This window comes from Cololabis saira, chromosome 19 (genome assembly GCF_033807715.1).
Source record: "Cololabis saira isolate AMF1-May2022 chromosome 19, fColSai1.1, whole genome shotgun sequence".
NCBI classification, from domain to species: Eukaryota; Metazoa; Chordata; class Actinopteri; order Beloniformes; family Belonidae; genus Cololabis; species Cololabis saira.
The window spans coordinates 40,365,736-40,385,600 of record NC_084605.1 but is presented as its reverse complement, the minus strand read 5'-3'; the positions used below and the strand labels follow the sequence as shown (position 1 = coordinate 40,385,600).

Here is a 19,865-nt window from a genome sequence, read left to right as displayed (position 1 = left end):
CACAAAGTTTGTTCCTTGGAAAAATTTTTTTGCAAAGACGTTGTAATATGCAGGACATGATATCAAAGGTCTCTGGATGCATCTCTGTGCACACGGCACAGGGCTGAAAATGTTTGGGCTGTCAAGCAGCACTCCATTAAAAACAGATATAATTATTTAATGGGAATTACTGAATGGACCCAGGAAGCCGTCCAGAATTCTCAGAACACAGTTCACAAAGGTTAAAGCTCAAAGGAACCTGCCTTCAAATAATAATAATAATAATAATAATAATAATAATAATAATAATAATAATAATAATAATAATAATAATAATAATAATAATAATAAAAACACACAACAAACGTCCTTACTACTCTGATTAAAATCATTATTCTGTTTTTAATTACATTTGACACAGAGTACCAGCCCTTTTCAGAAATTGGGTTTCATATGAGTTGATGCTTCTCTTCATACAGATGTAAAATACTGTAGAGGTTTGACACCAACTGAATGACAGACCACAACTTTTTGTTGCAAAAGACCTGCAGTTACACATCAGTACCGCACTTATTTGTAACACTAGACCCGATCTGGTTATATTCAGCTTCATCCACTGGTCTCCCTTAGAATAAGCCTCTTATTGCTGTAAAGCTCGTCAGTTAAAACTGTAAAAGGGAAAACAGTGAAGTCAGCATGCGAGGAATACGTCCTTTCAGCATGAAACAGCTGAACGTATGTGCTGGCCTTGTAATTAAAGGAGCCACCTTAAAACTGCAGAAACCGATACTTTGTGGGCAGGCTCAGAAACTAAAAATAAGGAGAGCGCCTTGTCTACTACCAGGGACCATGTTTGATTTGTCTATCTGCTGTTGATGCAGAGTGCAGGAAGCGACAATGTGGCCTGAGAATAACGGATGTGTTAGTGGCGACAGCGGTTTGACGTGAGGCCGCTCCGCTGGGTCCTGGTGCCGCTCTGTTCGTTTCACAGCCCCTTCAGCTCTGACGCTTGTGCTCGTGGAGGGGATGACTCTTGAAAAAAAATGAAATACATGTCATGTAGAGTTTTTTATTTTTAACTTTCAGTTGTATTTCTCACTCAGAAGCTGGCAGCTGGACTATTTATGTTGACTCCGACTGCGTTTACATGCAGTCAATAACCCTTTTAAAACCTGAATATTGGCAATAACCCGAATTTTGACTGCATGTAAACGTAGTCACTCTGATTTTGCGTTTTCTTTTAGACAAAATAATTATCTATAGTTATTTGTTTTGTCTTTTTTGACCCAAAAATAAAATGTAATAACAATTTGACCCCCAATTTGTTCCAGCTCCACCGATCCATGCCAGGAGCAACAGAGCTCAACCCCTCCAAAAATTCAACCTGTATATCGTTGTCACGGATGTGAATTGTGTTTATGGAGATCAAAACCGTTATTGAATCTGGCTGTAAATATGTTAATTCCTGCTGCAGAGTTGGACATTTTAACATGGAACAGTGGTAAGTCAATGAACTGTGATTTTTGTTACTTCTGAGTTGGTTTCAACTTGTAAGTTAGATTGCGGGACTTGGAGAAACCTTTCATAACCCAACATGGATGCTACTTGCATCAACAAAGGCAACACTCTACTGTTTAAAACAGTTCTGTCTGATTTCATTTATATTAAGTCAGCCATGAGTCATAATATTGTTTACTTTTTGTTAGATCATTTAGATCTAGTAAAATGATTAGAAAAAAAGAAAACATGCATCTATATCAGTTTTCAGTTAAAAAAACCGTTTGATTGATAATCAGTGAATCATTCTTCTCCTCAGTTCAGAGGAAATAAACGCAGTAATAATAGCTATTTCCAAAATATGTAACATAAAAGGTGAAAATACTTAAAAGAAAGTATAAATAAAAAAAGAAATGTAATGATGTGCAAATCTCATAGCTTCATATTTTATTCACAAAAGAACATTTCTGTGAAAAATATGAACTAATTTATCATTTGATGGCATCAACAAAGGCAACACTTTACTGTTTAAAACAGTTCTGTCTGATTTCATTTATATTAAGTCAGCCATGAGTCATGGTATTGTTGACTTTTTGTTAGATCATTTAGATCTAGATGATTAGAAAACAGAAAACATGCATCTATATCAGCTTTCATCTTTTAAAAACTGTTTGATTGATACTCATTAAATCATTCTTCTCCTCAGTTCAGTAGAAATGATGAATATTAGATTCATTAATCATTTTGGCAACAACAAATAGCAGTGTGTGAAGTCCTACCTGTCCTGTCCTCTGATTTAGGTAGTGATCGGAATGATTAATAACCTCCTGTCCTGTCAATCAGGCGGAGTAGAGCCGCGTGACGCGACGGGCGCTAGGACCCCGCGGCTCCCTCCTGCATGCAGCAGCCTGCCGCTGCGAGATGAGCAGAAATCTGAGGCTCGCAGACTGAACACATCCAAATGATGCTGCCCGCAAAAAGGGATTAAACGTAAGCAATCTGTCGTCAGTGGCGGTAAATCCGCCGTTCATCACTGTTCCAATTTTCCGTGCAAATATGTTTTTATGACTAATGCCATTTTCCAGCAGGGCTTTGCTTGGTGTGACTGCAGGCAGCTAATGACAGATGCATCGTGCTTTACTTTCTCCGCTGCACAGGACGGGAATTGCAGCAGAGACAAGCAGGCCTTTAATGCAATCTGTTGTTTTTGTTTCTCCCCCTCGGCTGGTCTAGTCCGGATCCCCGGTGGATAACGCAGATTTGCCAGGGGGGGTTTGGTGGAAGGGAGACATGCCGTCGCTGAGCATCCGCCGCACCGCCTGAGCGACCATGATGAAGACGGAATCCACATCCAAGAGCGCCGGCTCCGGCTCCGGCTCCGGCTCCACGCTCCGGAGCCCATCCCCGCACAGAAACGCGTACGAGGCGGGGATGCAGGCCCTGAAGCCCGTCAAGGACCTGGCCGCCAACGGGGCCCTGCAGGAGGGGCCCCGGGGCCGCCGCTACGGCTCCAACGTGCACCGCATCAAGAACATGTTCCAGCAGATGCAGAGCAGCCCGGACACCGAGGGGGAGGACGGCGGCAGGGTGCGCCTGTCCCTGCCCAGGGCCGGCAGCCTCAACGAGAACGTGGACCACAGCGCCCTGCTCAAACTGGGCTCCTCCGTGTCCGAGCGGGTCAGCAGGTTCGACCCCAAGCCCGAGAACGGACACCAGCGAGCATCCTCGCCCAGCTACTCCAAGCTGCAGGAGACCCGGCGCATCTTCGAGCAGCAGCAGCTGCAGCAGCTGCAGCAGCTGCAGGACCGGCAGCAGCTGCAGCTGCAGCAGGAGCTGCAGCAGCAGGACAAGCTGCAGCTGCTGCAGGAGGAGAAGCTGCAGGACAGACAGCTGCAGCAGCAGGACAGACAGCTGCAGGAGCTGCAGCAGCAGGAGAAGCTGCAGCATCATCTGCAGCAGCACCAGGAGAAGCTGGCCACCACCAGGGTCCTGCTGAAGGCCGACAAGCCCCCGGGCTACCAGGACGGCAGGCTGGACGTGTCCCGCTTCAACGGCAGCACCGAGTCCCTGGACAGCCTGGACACCAGCGAGGCGGTGTCCCCCACCGTCAGCCAGCTCAGTGCCGTGTTCGAGAGGGCGGCCGAGCTCCGGAACAACCTCCACCGCCTCTCCTCCACGCCGCCGCTCCCCTCACGGGGGGTCAGCACCAAGGTGGGGGTGTTAAACTCCAAGATAATCACCAAGAGGGTCAGTGCCTTCGCATCAGGCCGGGAGGAAGAGATAAGCAGTCATAAGGGCCAGGAGACGCCTCCGAGGGGCACCAGAGGAAGGGTGACTCCCCCGTCCGAGAGTATTAATAGGGACCAGAGTGCTGGCCAGGGCGCCCCAGCTGATAAACTTTCAAGTAAAGGAGGAGAGTCGAATGAACAGAAAGAAAAGACTGTTTCTGACGCCGGTGTTGAGGCCAGGGCTGATGTTTTTCCAGAGGATCACTCTGTGGCCAAGGAGTCCGGCAGCACAACCCTGCAGGGTGACAGCCAGGGGTCTGTGGAGAATGGAGAGACTGTAAAACAGAAGCAAGGCTACCCTGAGGGGGGCGAGTGGCAGAAGGACATCCAGGAGGACGAAGGGCGGATTTTCAGAGACGACCACTCGGGCCTCGACTCTTTGGATACCAGTACCTGTGGTGCAGAGGGAGACGACTTTGGGGGAAGCCAGAGGGACGAGGACGAGGAGGATGAAGAGGACGACCGGTACGAGCCCGAGTCCAGCTGCATGGAGATCTCCGGGCTGCCTGCAGAAGAGGAGCCGCCCCCTTCCAGGAAGATCCGCTTCAGCATAGACCCCATCAAGGTGAGGAAAAATGCATCAAGTGAGCAGAAAGCGTTGCAGGTACGACTCAGAACCGGCGTCATCTCTCAGGCTACATCCTGTGAGGCTCATTCAATTAGGCTTAGGTGCTGATTTCTGGAGTGTAATTATGTGCATATTCTGCTGTGGGATTTGTTTTCATCCTGTTTGTTCAGAGGATTGTTGAACTTGACCTTGGAGCTTATCTCCTGTGCTGCAGTCATCGCCTGCGCTTTTGTCAGCTCTTTTTTAATGAACTCTCTCGGCTTCTTCCCCGTCGGACAGATGCTGACATTTTGATTGCACCCAGTTCTAGTTCAGGGTTCTGCACACCGCTGACACCCTCCCTCCACAGAAGCTGGTTGCTAATGGATGGTTCTGCATTCCTGCTGTGCAGCAGACATGAGCCCCTTAAAAAGCCATGGTGTAGATATGTATCTGCCACGCAATGGGAGCTGTTACAGGAAATTGTTATGGGAGGAGAAAACAAAAAGGCCTGGAGAGTATTTAGAGCAGTGGACACATTGAGGTGGCAGATGAGAGGTTTGGCTCAATTTTGGATGTATTTATTCTTTTAGGATAACAGAGGGAATCCTTACCCGTCCTTCCCACGTGTCTGTCTGCAGCCCACATGATACACTGGTTTCACCTACTAATGATCAATATGTGTAAATTATTTCAACGTGGATTTGTGGAAATGTCACTGCGACTGTGAGAGGAACTGAATAAGTCCTGTTTTGTGGAATCTGCAGGTGGAGCGGGACAAAACCCCCTATAGCCTATGACGTGTATTTATACACACACATAAAACAATTTAACATATTTCATACTGTAAAGCTGGCTCGACTGCACTTATCAATCTTACTCAAATCTATTTATTCCAATATTGATTGATGTATTTTATATTATTCTTCATCTTTTCCTATTAACATGTTCACACAGGAATAGTTAGGCCTAATTTAAAGATTTATGTGTTTCAATTTAATATATAATTTCATTTGCATAACAAAGATTTATCGTAAACAGGCTAATAAACTAAATGTGTTGCATATGTTAACTAGATTTATGACGTTATGTATTTGATATTATTACGTAAACCTCCTTCTTAATGGTTTCATTTACATTTGACTGACAAAATATACAAAGGGTGAAATAGGTCGCGCACATCCAATATCTCAACAGGTGCTGCTCTCAAAATAGATGCAGGAAAAAACTTCAAACTTCAAATAGACACTTTTTGGGGATTTAAGTTAGTAACTCTGCAGTTGTGGCATCTGCTTCTAGTGTTTCATCATGATCAATCAATGATCAATCAATACGTTTTTCCCCCCTTTTTTGGGGGATTGGGTTGAGGAAGGGATGGGGTGCGGTGGGGGAGTCAAGCGGGCAACCATGCCCATCTATGGACCGCTATCATTTGTGTTTGTTTCTGCCGTTCATGCGTGTCTGTTGTTGTTTGTGTAGCTCTGTAATTACACCACCAGACGCTAGGGGGCGCTGCAGCTCCCAGTGCTGAGTTTCCTGTTCTTTACTTCCTGAATGCAGCTCAGACATGGCAGCAGAACAGATACAGCAGATGATATGAGAGTTAAAGCTGACCAACAATCATTTTACTGGCACCTGCAGCAGTGATCTTAGTGGCTTTAGAAGAAGACAACAACAATGCTATGGGCCGACCCGGTCAGGTTCATGTAGACGTGCACGTCGGGCCACGGCGGAGCCACGGTGCAGATGTACCTGCTGTGGCGTACATGTGCCGTGGCTCTGACGTTGAAGCCTAAGACAAGCTTTCGTAGGTGTTGTTAAGACTTTTATTTATTTTTGTCGGCCGTAAAGCACTTTGTGATCGCCTGACTGCTGTGTCCCCAGGAACGTACTTTTTTTTTATTCTCAAGGCAGATTCTGTAGGGAAAACAGAACAAAATGTTTCATCGCTGGACTGGATCACTTCCCTCACACTTCGTTCCTTTAACTCTTGTGAATCCAGCTCTGCCCAAGTGTTCAAAGCGAGGGAGCGCCGTTCTGAACCAACGGTTAAACGTTCTGAACCAACGGTTAAACGTTCTGAACCAACGGTTCAACGTTCTGAACCAACGGTTAAACGCTCTGAACCAACGGTTAAACGTTCTGAACTAACGGTTAAACGTTCTGAACCAACGGTTAAACGTTCTGAACCAACGGTTAAACGTTCTGAACTAACGGTTAAACGTTCTGAACCAACGGTTAAACGCTCTGAACCAACGGTTAAACGTTCTGAACCAACGGTTAAACGTTCTGAACCAACGGTTAAACGTTCTGAACCAACGGTTAAACGTTCTGAACCAACGGTTAAACGTTCTTAACTAACGGTTAAACGTTCTGAACCAACGGTTAAACGTTCTGACCCAACGGTTAAACGTTCGGGTGACAGCTCTTTGTCAACGGTGCGCCAACACTCGCATCCGCTACCGTTTCACCACATAGTCAAAACAACCCAGTGCCGCTGGTTTTTCAGTGCTGCCTCCCAGCGTACATACGCCCTCTCAGAGATTTACTACTACCTCAGAGCTCACAGCGGTTCCAGGAGGAATGACTGGACCTCCTTACATTTTGTGTGGATACACACATGTGACAACAAGGCATTGATCCACAACTAAACAAACAGGTTCATGACTGAAAACTACAAGAGGGTAGAAAACAGTTTGAGAAGAACTTAAAACAATGCAGTGATGGTGTAACAAAACCTTTCTAGCTGAGAGGAGTTGGCCGAGGAATGGAGCGCTTCTTGGAATGTGACAAAAGACACAGGAAGTGGGAAAAATAGAGAGAGAAGACTGTGATCTCTTCTTGTCCCAGTGAAATGAGTGGACAGAACAGACGAGGAGGAGGACGGGCCGACTCAAAGCACCTCTCTGTGTCGGGCGGCGGTGCAATGATCTGGAGAGGAGCGTCAGATTCCTCTCGTGCCGCTCTGCTCCGCTCCGCTCTGCCTCGAGGTCCCGGGTTTGCAGAGATGCTGCCAGCCCAAGTGGGCCCTGACGCCGTGCATCACTCTCACGGAAACGCATCTCATTTCAGATACTAGGTGGTTCTGTTCTTTATCACGGCCAATCGGGTGGAGAAATACGGCGCACAGGCCACTTGGCACGACACGAGAGCACAGACAGGCTGCAGAAATCAATACCGCTCCAGATACAATGAAATGAGTAGTGTTTAAGTGGGTTCCTGTTGCTCAGAGAAATGTGGTTTTCAGGATCATTAACAATAAATGTCAGACTATTTGAGATGACGATGATTAACAGAGAACCCATCAGGGCAGGCTCTGTGGAGCAGTTTCCATTGAAAGAAGACCATATTGTCTTAATATTTGATATTTCTAACTGTGATCTGTAGTGAAATACAGAATTTCACCGGGTGAAGGATGTCAGCGGGCGTTTAAACATTGATTTAATGTAAAAAGGAAAAGTTAGTATTACATGGAAAGTAGATCTGTATATACCGACTGGTCTGTTACATGTTCAGTGCACATCAAACTGCCGGTTCAGCTAAAGCCTCGTGCACAGCCTTTTCACAGCTTTTCCTCCATCAAACAGCCAACAGAGGTGTTGCAGCACCAAGCCACCCAGTGCTCTCAAATAGCATGCCAGCATTTCCATATGAACAGCAGCTATCTGCAACACTTCTATGTGCAAAGTGTTCGTGTATTACTCATCCATACAGTCAGATAGACATTATGCAGGAAGTCTTGCTGTGTTAACGTTCAAATCTGAGGTCCTGAGGAAATGCTTAGAGAGGAATTGTTACATAAAAAAAAAAATCACCTCTCCGGTGCTCGTTGGCTCGTTTTTCTTGTAATCTCCAATTTTATCAAATGTACTGGTAGCAAAATGCTTCTCCTCCAGTAGGTCACATGATTTATGTTCACTTCAGAGTGCTGAACATTATTTAGAAACCCCGGTGAGCAGCAGGAGGTTGCTGTTGGCCAACCTGAGTACCTGTCCACCCCGTGAAGGTTCCTGAGAGCCTGAACCCTGAACAATCTACCCGGAGCTCTCGCTAGTGGAAAACCGCCGTTTATCATTTATTATGTCAACCAAATGCGGCAGTAAAAGGAGCGCGAAACCTTCGGAATAACAAAGATGGGAATCTAATTTTGGTCTGTGCAGACGCTGATTCTGACCCTAAAAATCTTGTTTGAAGTCCAGGATGGATTTCATGCAAGTTCCAGCCACTAACATCGATGGCATGTATGTTTCAGGATGAAAGTAAGTCTATTTAGAGTCACATGATTGCTGTACGCTGATTGGATGGTTAAATTAATAAGAATGCATCCAGAATTTCCCGTGTATGATACTTGTTTTAAACTCACAGAAGTTGTTTAAATATGGCGATCATAGTTTGGGTGACGTGGTTTATTCTTGCATCTGGCTCAGCAAGGTTTCGGCACCACCATAGCACTAGTTTTCCTCTTACGTGGTACTGAAAAAGCAAAAAACCGGAGCTCGGTCTGGCAGTAGCACCGAATTAGCACCGGAACCGCTTTGGTCCAGGCCCAGATTTGCAGGCTAATATGGCATTACAGGCCCAGACTCACTCGTCTTCTCAGCCTTTATCTCTCTCTGCTTTGGCTGTATCTTGGAAGGAGATGGTGCAAAGCTATGATATTGATTACAAAACAGACTCCACCCCCTAAAACCAGCTGCTGTAACCAGAGCTGCAAACACACGGCTGAAGAAGAACCCGTGAGGGATTTTAACCAAGGTATTTCACAAACATTTCATTGAGACCGCAGGAATTTGTGGTAATCTTTGAAATAATGTCACAATACATCTACCACATCCCTAATATTTGTACAAGCATAGTGAAATATTAATGCACAAGAACATTTAAAAAAAAAAAGAGCCTTATTACACATGATCTTCTCCTCTTGAGATCAAAGGGACAGCAGGAGGAAGTGTCAGGTACGGTTGGGACAAAAAGTCACGAGTTATCTTCTTGGATGGGCTGAATCAGGCCCCGTTTACACGGAGCAAAAATGGAGGCGTTTTCATGCGTTTTGGCCGTTCGTTTACACGAAAACGGAGCTCAAAGTCACCAAAAACAATAATTTCTGAAAACTCCGGCCAAAGTGGAGATTTTCAAAAACTCTGTTTTCACGTTTGCGTCTAAACAGAGGAAAACGGAGATTTAGGCTTCAGAACGTCACATTATGAGACAGAAACGTCACCATCGTCATGTGTGCGACCTGTGTTTACAATTAGTTTGTAACCGTCAATATTTTCTTGTATTTTACCTGTTTTATATTCTAAAGTCACACTTAAAAGTAACTCCACTTCTCTGTCACTCCAAACGAAAGACTCTCGTTCCGTCTTGGAAGTAAATCCTGAATTATGGTCCTGCGTTAAATCGATGCAGAGTCTACGGCGTAGGGTACGCGGCGATGCGCACCCTACGCCCTACCGTACGAGGGCTGCGTCGATAACGCGGCAGCTCCGTGGCGGGACACGGGGGGGACTCGGGTTCGTTAACTGCGGCTTACCGAGAAGGAGACGCGCCTGCCGGGGAAGCTGCGCCGCGGAGGCGCAGCTTCCCCGGGAGCCGCAGATGATCTACAGGTTTGGAATGCTTATGAATGTGGTCGAAAACGCAGATCTTCGGTTATGTGTGGAAGGATTTTTTTTTTTAAACGAGGTAATGTGGATACAAATTATTTTATAAACGGAGGGGGGGAAATATTCGGTTTGAATAATACCCGGCTACGTGTGGACGCGGTCTCAGCCTTAATTGGAATTACACGTGTCATTTGTTGATGTTTTTTCCAGGATTCTGATTGGCTGGCATGACGTTAACAGCTTATTTATGCGGATTCGTGTAAAGGAAGAGATTTGGAAAACGATCTCGCGTAAACGATGGAATTTTTCAAAACGTAGAGGGGGAAATAGTTTTTGTAAATACCCGGCTATGTGTAAACGGGTCTGTTGGTTCCAGCGCAGACGCTGGAGAATAACCTCCTATTGAGACCCTTCCTACACTCTCAGTGTGGCCCTTTGTTATGAAGATTGATGCAGGCGTGGGGTGAGGTCAAGTGGGAGGGACGTTTCTATACAGCTCAAATGTCATGCCACTGTAAAACTGCCAGCTCAAAAGTCACACTGTCCCTTGGTTTCTCTTCCAAACAGGAAGTCTCCATTTTAGTGCATATTTCTCCTGTGTGCAACATTTCAGCCCTCGGCCACAGTCCTGGCCTTGTGGTGGTGATGGCGGCTCAATGGGTGCAAGTCTTTCTTTGTCCCCGATTTCCACTGAGCCCTCCTCTCGGTCTGTCTCTCTTGTTTGTCTGCTCCAAAATAGCAGCTGAGTGTAGCAGAGTTCACACCAGGCTCTGTGTTTGCTCCTCCCGACACTTTCTCCCTCTCGCTCCTTCTCTTCCTTCGTTCGTGTCGCCAGGCTGCCTGCTGTTAGTAAAAATAGCAGCATTGTTACCGCCAGAGACTCGCCTCGCCTTTGACGGCTGCCTCCCCTGCAGAACGCAGGAAGCTGTCTCTCATGTCTTATTTATTTGCTTATCTTGTTTGTTTTGGCTCCGTTCTGCATCTCTCGATATCAAATAAAATACTCTTGTTTTGGATGTAGCCTCTGGGCGGAGTTGTGATTTTTAATTATTCACCCTGTTGTGCAGCGAGAGCTTTTTGGTTATTTGTTTTTCCTTTTTTTTTTAAAGAAGATAATCTCTTCTGGATTTGTGCTACGCTCCGTCCAAACCCGATATAATCTGATTTATTTTTCATACATCACAATCACCTTGCTCACCCGTCACCTAGAATGCACTCACACTTTCATGGCCCCCGTATCAAACACTTATCTATCTCTCCTCTGTCTCCAGGCTTTCTGCTGCTTACACAACGCGCCTGTTCAAGGACCGCCCAGACATTTATCTCACACTGTGTTATTAACAGGAAAATAACTGCTTATTTGGTGAAATAAAGTCATATTGTTGGGTGTTGTAAAGGGGGGGGGCTGCAATTTTCAAGGTTGCAAGAAAAATGGCAAGAAAGCAAATCCAGAATGTAACTTTTGGTGGTTTATGCATCTGCTGCACGGGCCAGCCAGAGAGGGGGGGGGGGGGGGGGGGGTGATACATCACCATATGTCACAGTATCCTCAAACTGCCCATTACTTTAGACTCAGCGGGTCTGCAGCATCTCACACCGGGCCTCGCTCGCTGCCAGGAGGGGCGGGAGACCAGACGAATTATCAGCAAGGTCACGCTGTCCCACTTTTCAGCCTTGCAGTGGAGGTTTGCGAGCGTTTGTGGGCGCACTGCCTCCGTGAGGTTACTGCGACAAGCCACATTACGCAACGGCTCACTCACAGACCCTGAGCGGTGCTCGCTTTTGTGTGACCTGTCATCATGTTGTCAGGAAAACAGCAGACGCCGGCGACGGTCACATGTGAGGCACTGACTGTGCTTTATAGAGTGCTGAAGATTCACATTTACATCCCAGGCGCGCCGCTCACTCGGTACTTACCGGTTATGTGCAACGGTTGGTAGGCCGTTTTAACTCTGTTTTTTTCTCTGTGTGTTAAAACATAATCAAATCGGTGATCTCAGTGGGTCTTAGTAATAGGTGAACCCATCATGCTAGTATTTAATTAAAAAAAATCCACCTTCTGCTGATCATTAGGTGTGCAGAGCACACCTCTGCCACGTCAGATATTTTAGGCACTCAATTAATTTTTATTCTCACAATGTTATAAAACAGTCAATATTCTACAGTGTGAAAGGTTTTTCAGGAGTAGAAAACATTTAAGACGGCAAATCTGCACCAAAATCCCTTCACTGACGAGACAGAATGAGAAAGTTATACAGAAAACAAGTACTGTAAGTCTTTGCTGCTGAATGTGGATTAGGAAGCCCCTGGGGCAGCCGTGGTTTAGTAGGTAGAGAAGGTTGTCTTGTACGTGGAACCAGATCCATCTGTGGTCCCTCCACGTGTCCATGTGAACCCCACATTGCCCCCTCCTCCCTACGATTATAGATATAAAGCATGCATGCATTTATAATAAGAGGCTATAAAGGTATAAAAGTGTAGAAGTAGAACCATGAGGATACTTGCATGACTTTAATTTGTTTTTGCAAACAAAAGGTTTTCATCTGAGCTTTTGCTTCTGCTTCTGTATAAGACGGTGTTTCCCAATCCTGGTCCTCGGGGACCACTGTCCTGCATGTTTTAGATGTTTCCCGGCTTCAACACACCCCATTCAAATGAACAGTCCTCATTAGCTTGTAATCAAGGTCTTGTTGATGACACAGCCACTTGTATCACGGTGTGCTGAAGCAGGGAAACATCTAAAACCTGCAGGACAGTGGACCCCGAGGACCAGGATTGGGAAACACTGGTATAAGAAAACACTGGCTTAAATAATAGGGGACTAACCTTTGCACATTAATAAGAAAGATTTGAGCTAAAAATGCTCTACCATTTCTTTGTTTAATGTTTTATGACTTGAAAAAGGTTCTCCTTCTGTTTTTTTTTTGCATCTTTAACCATTAGTGCCATTTGTGGCAGTACCATTTTTACACGCAAGGAGCAGTGACATGTAGCTCATAAATGCAAACGTTCTTAACATAAGCCCCTAAAAAGGTTCAAACTAAGAGGAAATGATTGACAGTCAAGGCCAAGGATTCAAGCTAATCAAGATACTAAACTATAGTGTGATTGTGGACGTATGTGTAAGGCCAGCTGGCTGTTATGTTGCCTCAGTGTTCCCACAATGACCTGGGCCAGTCCAGCTAAGACTTGTTACAACACCAGTACCAACCGTCCATGGTTGAATTGTAAACAAGAGGAAATTACCAGCAAGTTAGGTGTGTTCTCTTTTTAAGTGTGGCTGTGTACGCGTTCCCGTTTTCCCAGCGTATACACTCTAACATGGTAATAACGTGCTTCAAAGGTTATTGAGTAATTTGGTCCAAATGTACATGTGCATGGTTTGTCTTCAAGCTGCAGGACAGATCTGAGTGTAGAAGGGGTGGAGTGAAGTCGAGTGGCTCACTACATCTCGTAAGCTGAGCTTTTCTTCTTTTCTCTGGTACTTCATGCCATCCAGCCGTCTTCTGGAAAACAGTTTCACTCACAAGTAAAGAAAAGTCCTAAAAGAGTTTTCTGAAAGTGCCTTGATGTCTCTTGTAGTTAGAATTTAAATAATTTATCCAATAATTGAAAAATCTGTTGGAGACAATTGGAAATTAAGACAATTTGTATACAAGATGTTCAACAGCCTCAATTTCCATTATTGACAATGTTTTATGTGTTTATGCTTTCTGTCATGTTAGCCTATTCAAAAGTGTTTTCCTATTCGCTTAAATGTAATGGATGCTCTCTTAATTATGCCTTATTGCTATCTTCTGTAATTCTGGTTGTGGAATTGTCCCCCCTGGCTGATTAAGCACAAAAAGAGCGGTGGATATAAAGCCTAGTTTAGACCTGGTATCAACATCTGTCCTGGGTGATCCATCACCAGTGGGCAGCTCTGAGAAGTTGTGGATTTAGGATTGGGACACGGGGAAACCCCCCCCCCCCCCCCCCCCCCCAGGGAGGGATCTTGACAGGGGCGATGACCGTACAAGAACAAAGTAACAAACAAATAAGTAAATGAAAATGTATTATATTAATAATTTGCAATCATTTGAATTAAACCCCGTCTTGTGGACATTCCGTGGACCCTCGGGTGAAGTGGCCGCCCATAAAGCTCACTAGTTTAACCAGTGGGCTCGTTAATATTGAACGAGTATTTCCTTCCACCTTCATAGAAGATTCCAGTTATATAAGTAGTCCTAATGTGGCCCAGAATGCATTGCGTTTCCCCTGCTGAAAGAAAATGTGGTCTGGTCACCTCCGAATGTGATTCAGGTGTGTTCTCAAATGCGTTATGGGCGCGTTTCCAGCTCTACATGAGGGATGTTTACTTGTGACTGGATCACTCAGGATGGACGTTGATACCAGGAACTAATACCTGTTTAAAAGTGAATTCATCCACGTCCTCTGTGAACTCGTGTGAACTCTGTTCAATAAGGATGTTGCCCATCATTGTATCTGGATTAACCCCCAACATTGACCACCAAAAGTCTATTAATGTTCGGACTATAAACTATTACGAAGCTCTGCTTTACTGACAGCTTCATACAAATATAATGACCCTGTAATAGTTGATTGATAACAGCCTGTGCTGTTATCAATATAAAGCATGCAGAAACATTTAGTAGACATTTAACAAGCATTCAATTATACATGGATACTATCAGTTTAAATTACTCGGTCGTATGAAGCAGAGACTGGATTTAAGAGTGAAAGGGTAAAAACAAAGGAAAACTGGCTCCTGCGGGTGCAGGGAGTGGAAAATGCACATCCTATTGGCTAAATCCAAAATTAGGTTGTTGTTGTTGTTGTTGTTTTAGAGTCAAGAGGGGAATAAATCCAGAAGTTGACGTGCAGCTGTGGGGATGTGTAAAAGGGGGGTAACACCAAAGTGAGTTATCCAATCACAGCCAGAGAACCATCAGGACAGAACCACTGGAGCAGAGCGGCTTCCAGAGCAGCTCTATCATTTAGCCATCTCCCTTTCACAGAATGTAAAATGGTAGTTGTCGCTTGTTGCCTGCTTTTAATACCCTTTACAATCCCAAGTGTTTGCTCCTTGGAGTCACAAACACAAGCTGTTAGCCGGTGAGTGGCACTAGCCCACAGAGCTTTTGTAGGACATCCCAGGCGGCCTGCAGCAGAGGGAGGGAGGAAGGGAGTTTCCTGGCCATCTGTTAGCTCCTCTGACCTACTATCTGCCACAACTGGAACAGTGTCCTCCCGAAGTCCCGCCCACTCCCCCACCCGCCGCCGCGTCGCCTTTAATCCCAATGTTTGTCTTCCAAAGGGATCCACCTTACCATTGGGGCTGTTAATCTTTCACCCGGCGTGCTTACGTTGGGAGGGGTCAGGGGTTACATCATCCAGAGTCCCAATTAGACCGTCTGCCCCGCACCGATCATTGTCAGCAAGGAGCAGCGAAGAAGTGTTTCTCTGGCAAAGGAAGGACGTGTTCCAGCCTGGACTGGTGCACCTGTCCCCCGGCCTTCCCCAGGCCTCAGGTCCTGACACATCTGAGCACGCTTGTTTGTTTCCACTGTCTAATGTTAATGCTGCAGAGCATCCCTGCTGTTTGGTCTTCTGCTGCACTCAAGGTGTGAATGAGGCCAGCGACGGCCACCAGCTGTGGTCTCTGGATCTTAAAGTCAAAGAGCAACCCAGTGCCACTTGAGTACCAAGACGAGCATGCGGGCTTCAAGTGCATTGTCATTGTTTCACACGAAGCTGTGTGTATTTGATCTGCATCCGGTTAATCCATCAAAAGGCAACCTAAACCAAAAGCTGCCTCATTCTGAATTCAGTTGCGCTTGGTTTGAAATCATTCACCTAACTGTTAGTAAACCAGAACAGCTGTTCAAATGATGGTACAGCTGCTGTCTTCCTTTTTGTTGAACTTGTTTTGTCTACCCAACAGGTGAGAGCAAACTGCCAGCCTCTCCTATCCTGTAATCAGACAAGCAGCAAGCAAGAACTATGTTGCAAACATCGATGCATTTTTGTTGAAAAAAACTCCAGGCTTGTAGGATTTATGCCCAGTTGTACTAATTTTAATGCTTAAATGAGGAGATTTATGCCTCTCAGGAAGTCTCAGGCCTGCGGGGTAAATGTGGAGCTGTGGCCGGGAGATGATTGGCCTAGAATACTCACTGACAACAATGGGAGGCCGCGAGCTTGACGAGCTTTCTCATGAGGCCAAAGGGTCACAAGTTCCCCTGTCAAAGAAATAGGACTAATTAGTCTATAATGATTTGCATTTTTTTTAGTGATCTTTGGAAGATAATGTTGGCAAAACATTTTACTTTCTTTATATACGAATCACCCGGTAATATTCGTGCAGTAACTAGACAATTTATTGTGATGTTGTAGTATTTTTATGACATCAAGAAAAGATTTTGGGGGTGCATGCTTAATAGCATGTTGAGATAAAACAATCATGGGAACTTTGTTTGGGACTGCTGAACCTTACCTTGCTCCAGCAGAGGCAGCGTGCAGGGAAACCAGACCGCAGCACTTCAGCTCCATGTGGGACCCAGTGAGCAGTCCGAGAATATGTCAGTGGGCTGCTCAGACTTTCTGTGACATCACACGCCCAGATCAGTGTCAAATCCTCCAGGTTAAAGATTTTGAGCTCCATCCAGTTTCATGTTGTCCTGCATTTGCTGCGTCTAGGTAGCAGGTAGCACAAAGGAGTAGCACCCATTTCAAAACAAGTGCACACCATTAATGCCCCGTTTACACGGAGCAAAAACGGTGGTGTTTTCATGCGTTTTGGCCGTTCGTTTACACAAAAACGAAACACAAAGTCTCCAAAAACTATAGTTTCTGAAAACTTCAAAGTGGAGATTTGCAAACTCCGTCTTCACGTTTGCTTGTATTTAGGCATACATTTAGGCTTCAGAACATGAGACAGAAACGTCACCAGCGTCATGAGTGTTTACAATTTGTTTGGCCACCGTCAATATTTTCTTGTATTTTACCTGTTTTATATTCTAACGTCACACTTTTTTTTTTTTTTAATTTTTTTATCCCCGATTTTTTACCCATTTCATCACCCAGTGCTCATACCTAAGTAACAGTCCTGGGCATTGCTCTCCTCTGCCAACCCAGGCAGGGCCCTACACTGAGCTCAGGTCTCCTTCTTATCCTGAGGAGTGACGGACCGCTTCTTTTCACCAGACAGGGTGAGGATTCTCTGACCGGACGTAGCGCGTGGAAGGATCACGTTATTCCGGCCAGATCCTCCCCACCCCATCTGTTCCCCGGTTGGCCAGAGGGGGCATGTGTAGCCCAGGACTGTGTGCATGTTTTTGTGAGGGTAGCTCCCATTAGCTACCCAGGGGAACACGGGGAGAACATGCAAACTCCACACAGAAAGGCCCTTTCACCAACCCCACCCAGGGTGTGGGCACTGAAGTCATGGGGGAACTAACACGCACTTCAGCGCCCACAGCGTCCCCGGCAGGACCTTCTAGCTGTGAGACGGCTGCACTACCTGCTGCGCCACCGTGCCCCCTTCTAACGTCACACTTAAAAGTAACTCCATTTCTCTGTCACTCCAAACGAAAGACTCTCGTTCATCTTGGAAGTAACTGGAAGTTACTCGTGTCATTTGTTGATGTTTTTTTTTTCCCAGGATTCTGATTGGCTAGCATGACTTTATCTTCTCGTTACACTGCCCCCTGTAGGTTTGGCTGCTCATAGCACCTTAACAGCGTATTCATACGGGTTTGTGTAAATTATGGTATTTTTCAAAACGTAGAGGGGGAAATATTCGTTTTTTGTAAATACTATGTGTAAACGTGGCCTAAACCTCCTGCACTGAACAAAACAGGAAAGATGTATAATAAAGGGAGCTTTCATGCTTTATTAAAGGTTTCTTTTGACCAAAACATGTCACTTACACGTCATTAAGACAACGTGTGTGCAAGTTCTCTGACAGATCCACCTAGGCTGTTGATGTCTGATTCCAATAAAACAAACTAGTAGCCGCTGAAATGAGAAACTACAGGCTTAATGATAATAATAATACAAAAAAAAATATTATTAATAATAATAATGGACCATCACAGTGCCTATGTGCATCTCAGATGATGTATGTGATATTTCTTGAAAAGATGAAGTCCCTCTTGTGGCTGAATACTTCAATTAACTAAATTATAATTTTCTATTTAAAAATAAATGCAATAAATGTCACAAATTCAGTTTTGACTGAGAAGTTTGACACTTTAAGGAACTCTTTTATCTCTTACAGGTAGGGATGGCAGTAGTTTGGCTGAAAAGGAGAGTGAAAAAACTCAAGTAAACTAAATTGTACGGAGGAAATTTATGAGGGGAGTAGACGCCACATTTGACAGGAGCTGTAGGAGTGAAGAGCCTCACGTTGGTCATAATTAACACAGTTATCATAACTTACTGACATTTTGGAGAAATAAAGCAAAGAAAGATGGGAGGACAAAAAGTGTGAATAATTGCACTTGAGGGAACAAAGATTTCCGAGCGAAAAGCTGAGAAAATGAAGTGAACAAGTTGGAGAACGTTGGAGAGGCGAAGGTCCAGCACTGAATTAGTGTTGGTAGTGGAGTGTGCTTGGGTGCTGCATACATAATCACCCTGGAAGACTGCAAGTGAGGCGCTTACAGATTCAGCTTTATGTGTTTGTGTGTGTGCAGCACCTGCAGAAAGCCTTCATTAGCATGCTGGAGGTGATTATGTAAACTGTCATGCTGTTAGGCTGAGTGAATGTGGGAAGTTGAGGCCCGGAGAAAGAAGGCCTCAGCCGCTCAGGCGAGCCACTCCGGTGCACTGATTGATTTCTGCCCCCCGTGTATTTGATTACCTCGGTGAAATGATACAGCTCGGAAGGCTCAAGGAAACGCTGCGGCCATCTCTGTTGAGACGATCGATAAAAGGGAATTTTGTTATGCGTGCATGAGCAGTGGTAGTCACTTGTTAACGCACCGCTAATCTGGTTAAGTATCCCGGATACTTGTATCCCCAAAACCTCTGAACATTTGATTACAGGCTGCGATCATTTTAGTTGCCTCGAAAAGTGCGATGGTTCAAAAGCCTTAAATAGGACATTGCTTACAAAATACCTCCATTTTTGTGTCCGAGAAAGATCAAAAACACCAGCATGGCACCACCCAGACTCTTCTTTTTGGGGTGGATAAAGTCTGAAAACTTCTCGTTCAGTGATTCACTATAATCAACAGGGTACTGTGACATCACAGACCCAGATCAGTGTAAAATTAGTCACATTTTTACCTGTTGATGTGCTACATTTTCCTTACTACGGTGGTGGGAAGCGTTAAGCTGTAACCAAGGGGTTACAGCCAGTTTTCAGAGTTGAATTCAATGCAGAAATTGTAGTTACTTGAACGACCACTAGGGCCTCGATACAAAGGTAAGCCAATCTTCACTGACCCCCACGTGCACAACCTGGAACTATTTATTTATTTATATATTTTTTTTGTCTCCGTAGCTAGATTTCACATCCATGACACCTGTACCAGGGGTTCATTTTTATTTACTCCATAAGGTAGAATTATATTAGGCAAGGCAAGGTGAGCCAAATTTATTTGTAGAGCACAATTCAACATAAGGTAATTCAAACAGCTTTACATCAACATTAAAAGCAGCAAGACACAATTAAACAGTAAATAACAAATAAAATGAAATAAAATTATAAGAAAAGAGGTAAAATAATAAAAAGCACAAGTTGTTAAAGAGTAAGGGCAGTAGAGTACAGCAGGTACATCTCATTCTTACAATGGCAAGAATTACGTTTCTATACGGTCAAAACGTACAAAGACCGGGTCAAATACAGTATTACAAAAGTAATCTGTAACAATTCTTACGGTGAATTAAACCAAGGCAGCAAGATTATAAATAGTTTGAGGCATTGTCTGACAGCTGTCA

General features: G+C 44.9%; 1 protein-coding gene across 1 annotated transcript in view; it reads left to right on the top strand.

The window, feature by feature from the left end:
- Nucleotides 1-2,396: 2,396 nt before the first annotated feature.
- LOC133419805 (neurabin-2-like) overlaps nucleotides 2,397-19,865 on the top strand; it is a 34,848-nt gene continuing 17,379 nt past the window's right edge. Inside the window, exons 1-2 of the mRNA XM_061709227.1 lie at nucleotides 2,397-2,466; nucleotides 2,710-4,329. Of these exons, the coding sequence (XP_061565211.1) occupies nucleotides 2,806-4,329 (1,524 nt within the window). The 5' untranslated portion in view covers nucleotides 2,397-2,466; nucleotides 2,710-2,805. The remainder of the gene's footprint in view (nucleotides 2,467-2,709; nucleotides 4,330-19,865) is intronic.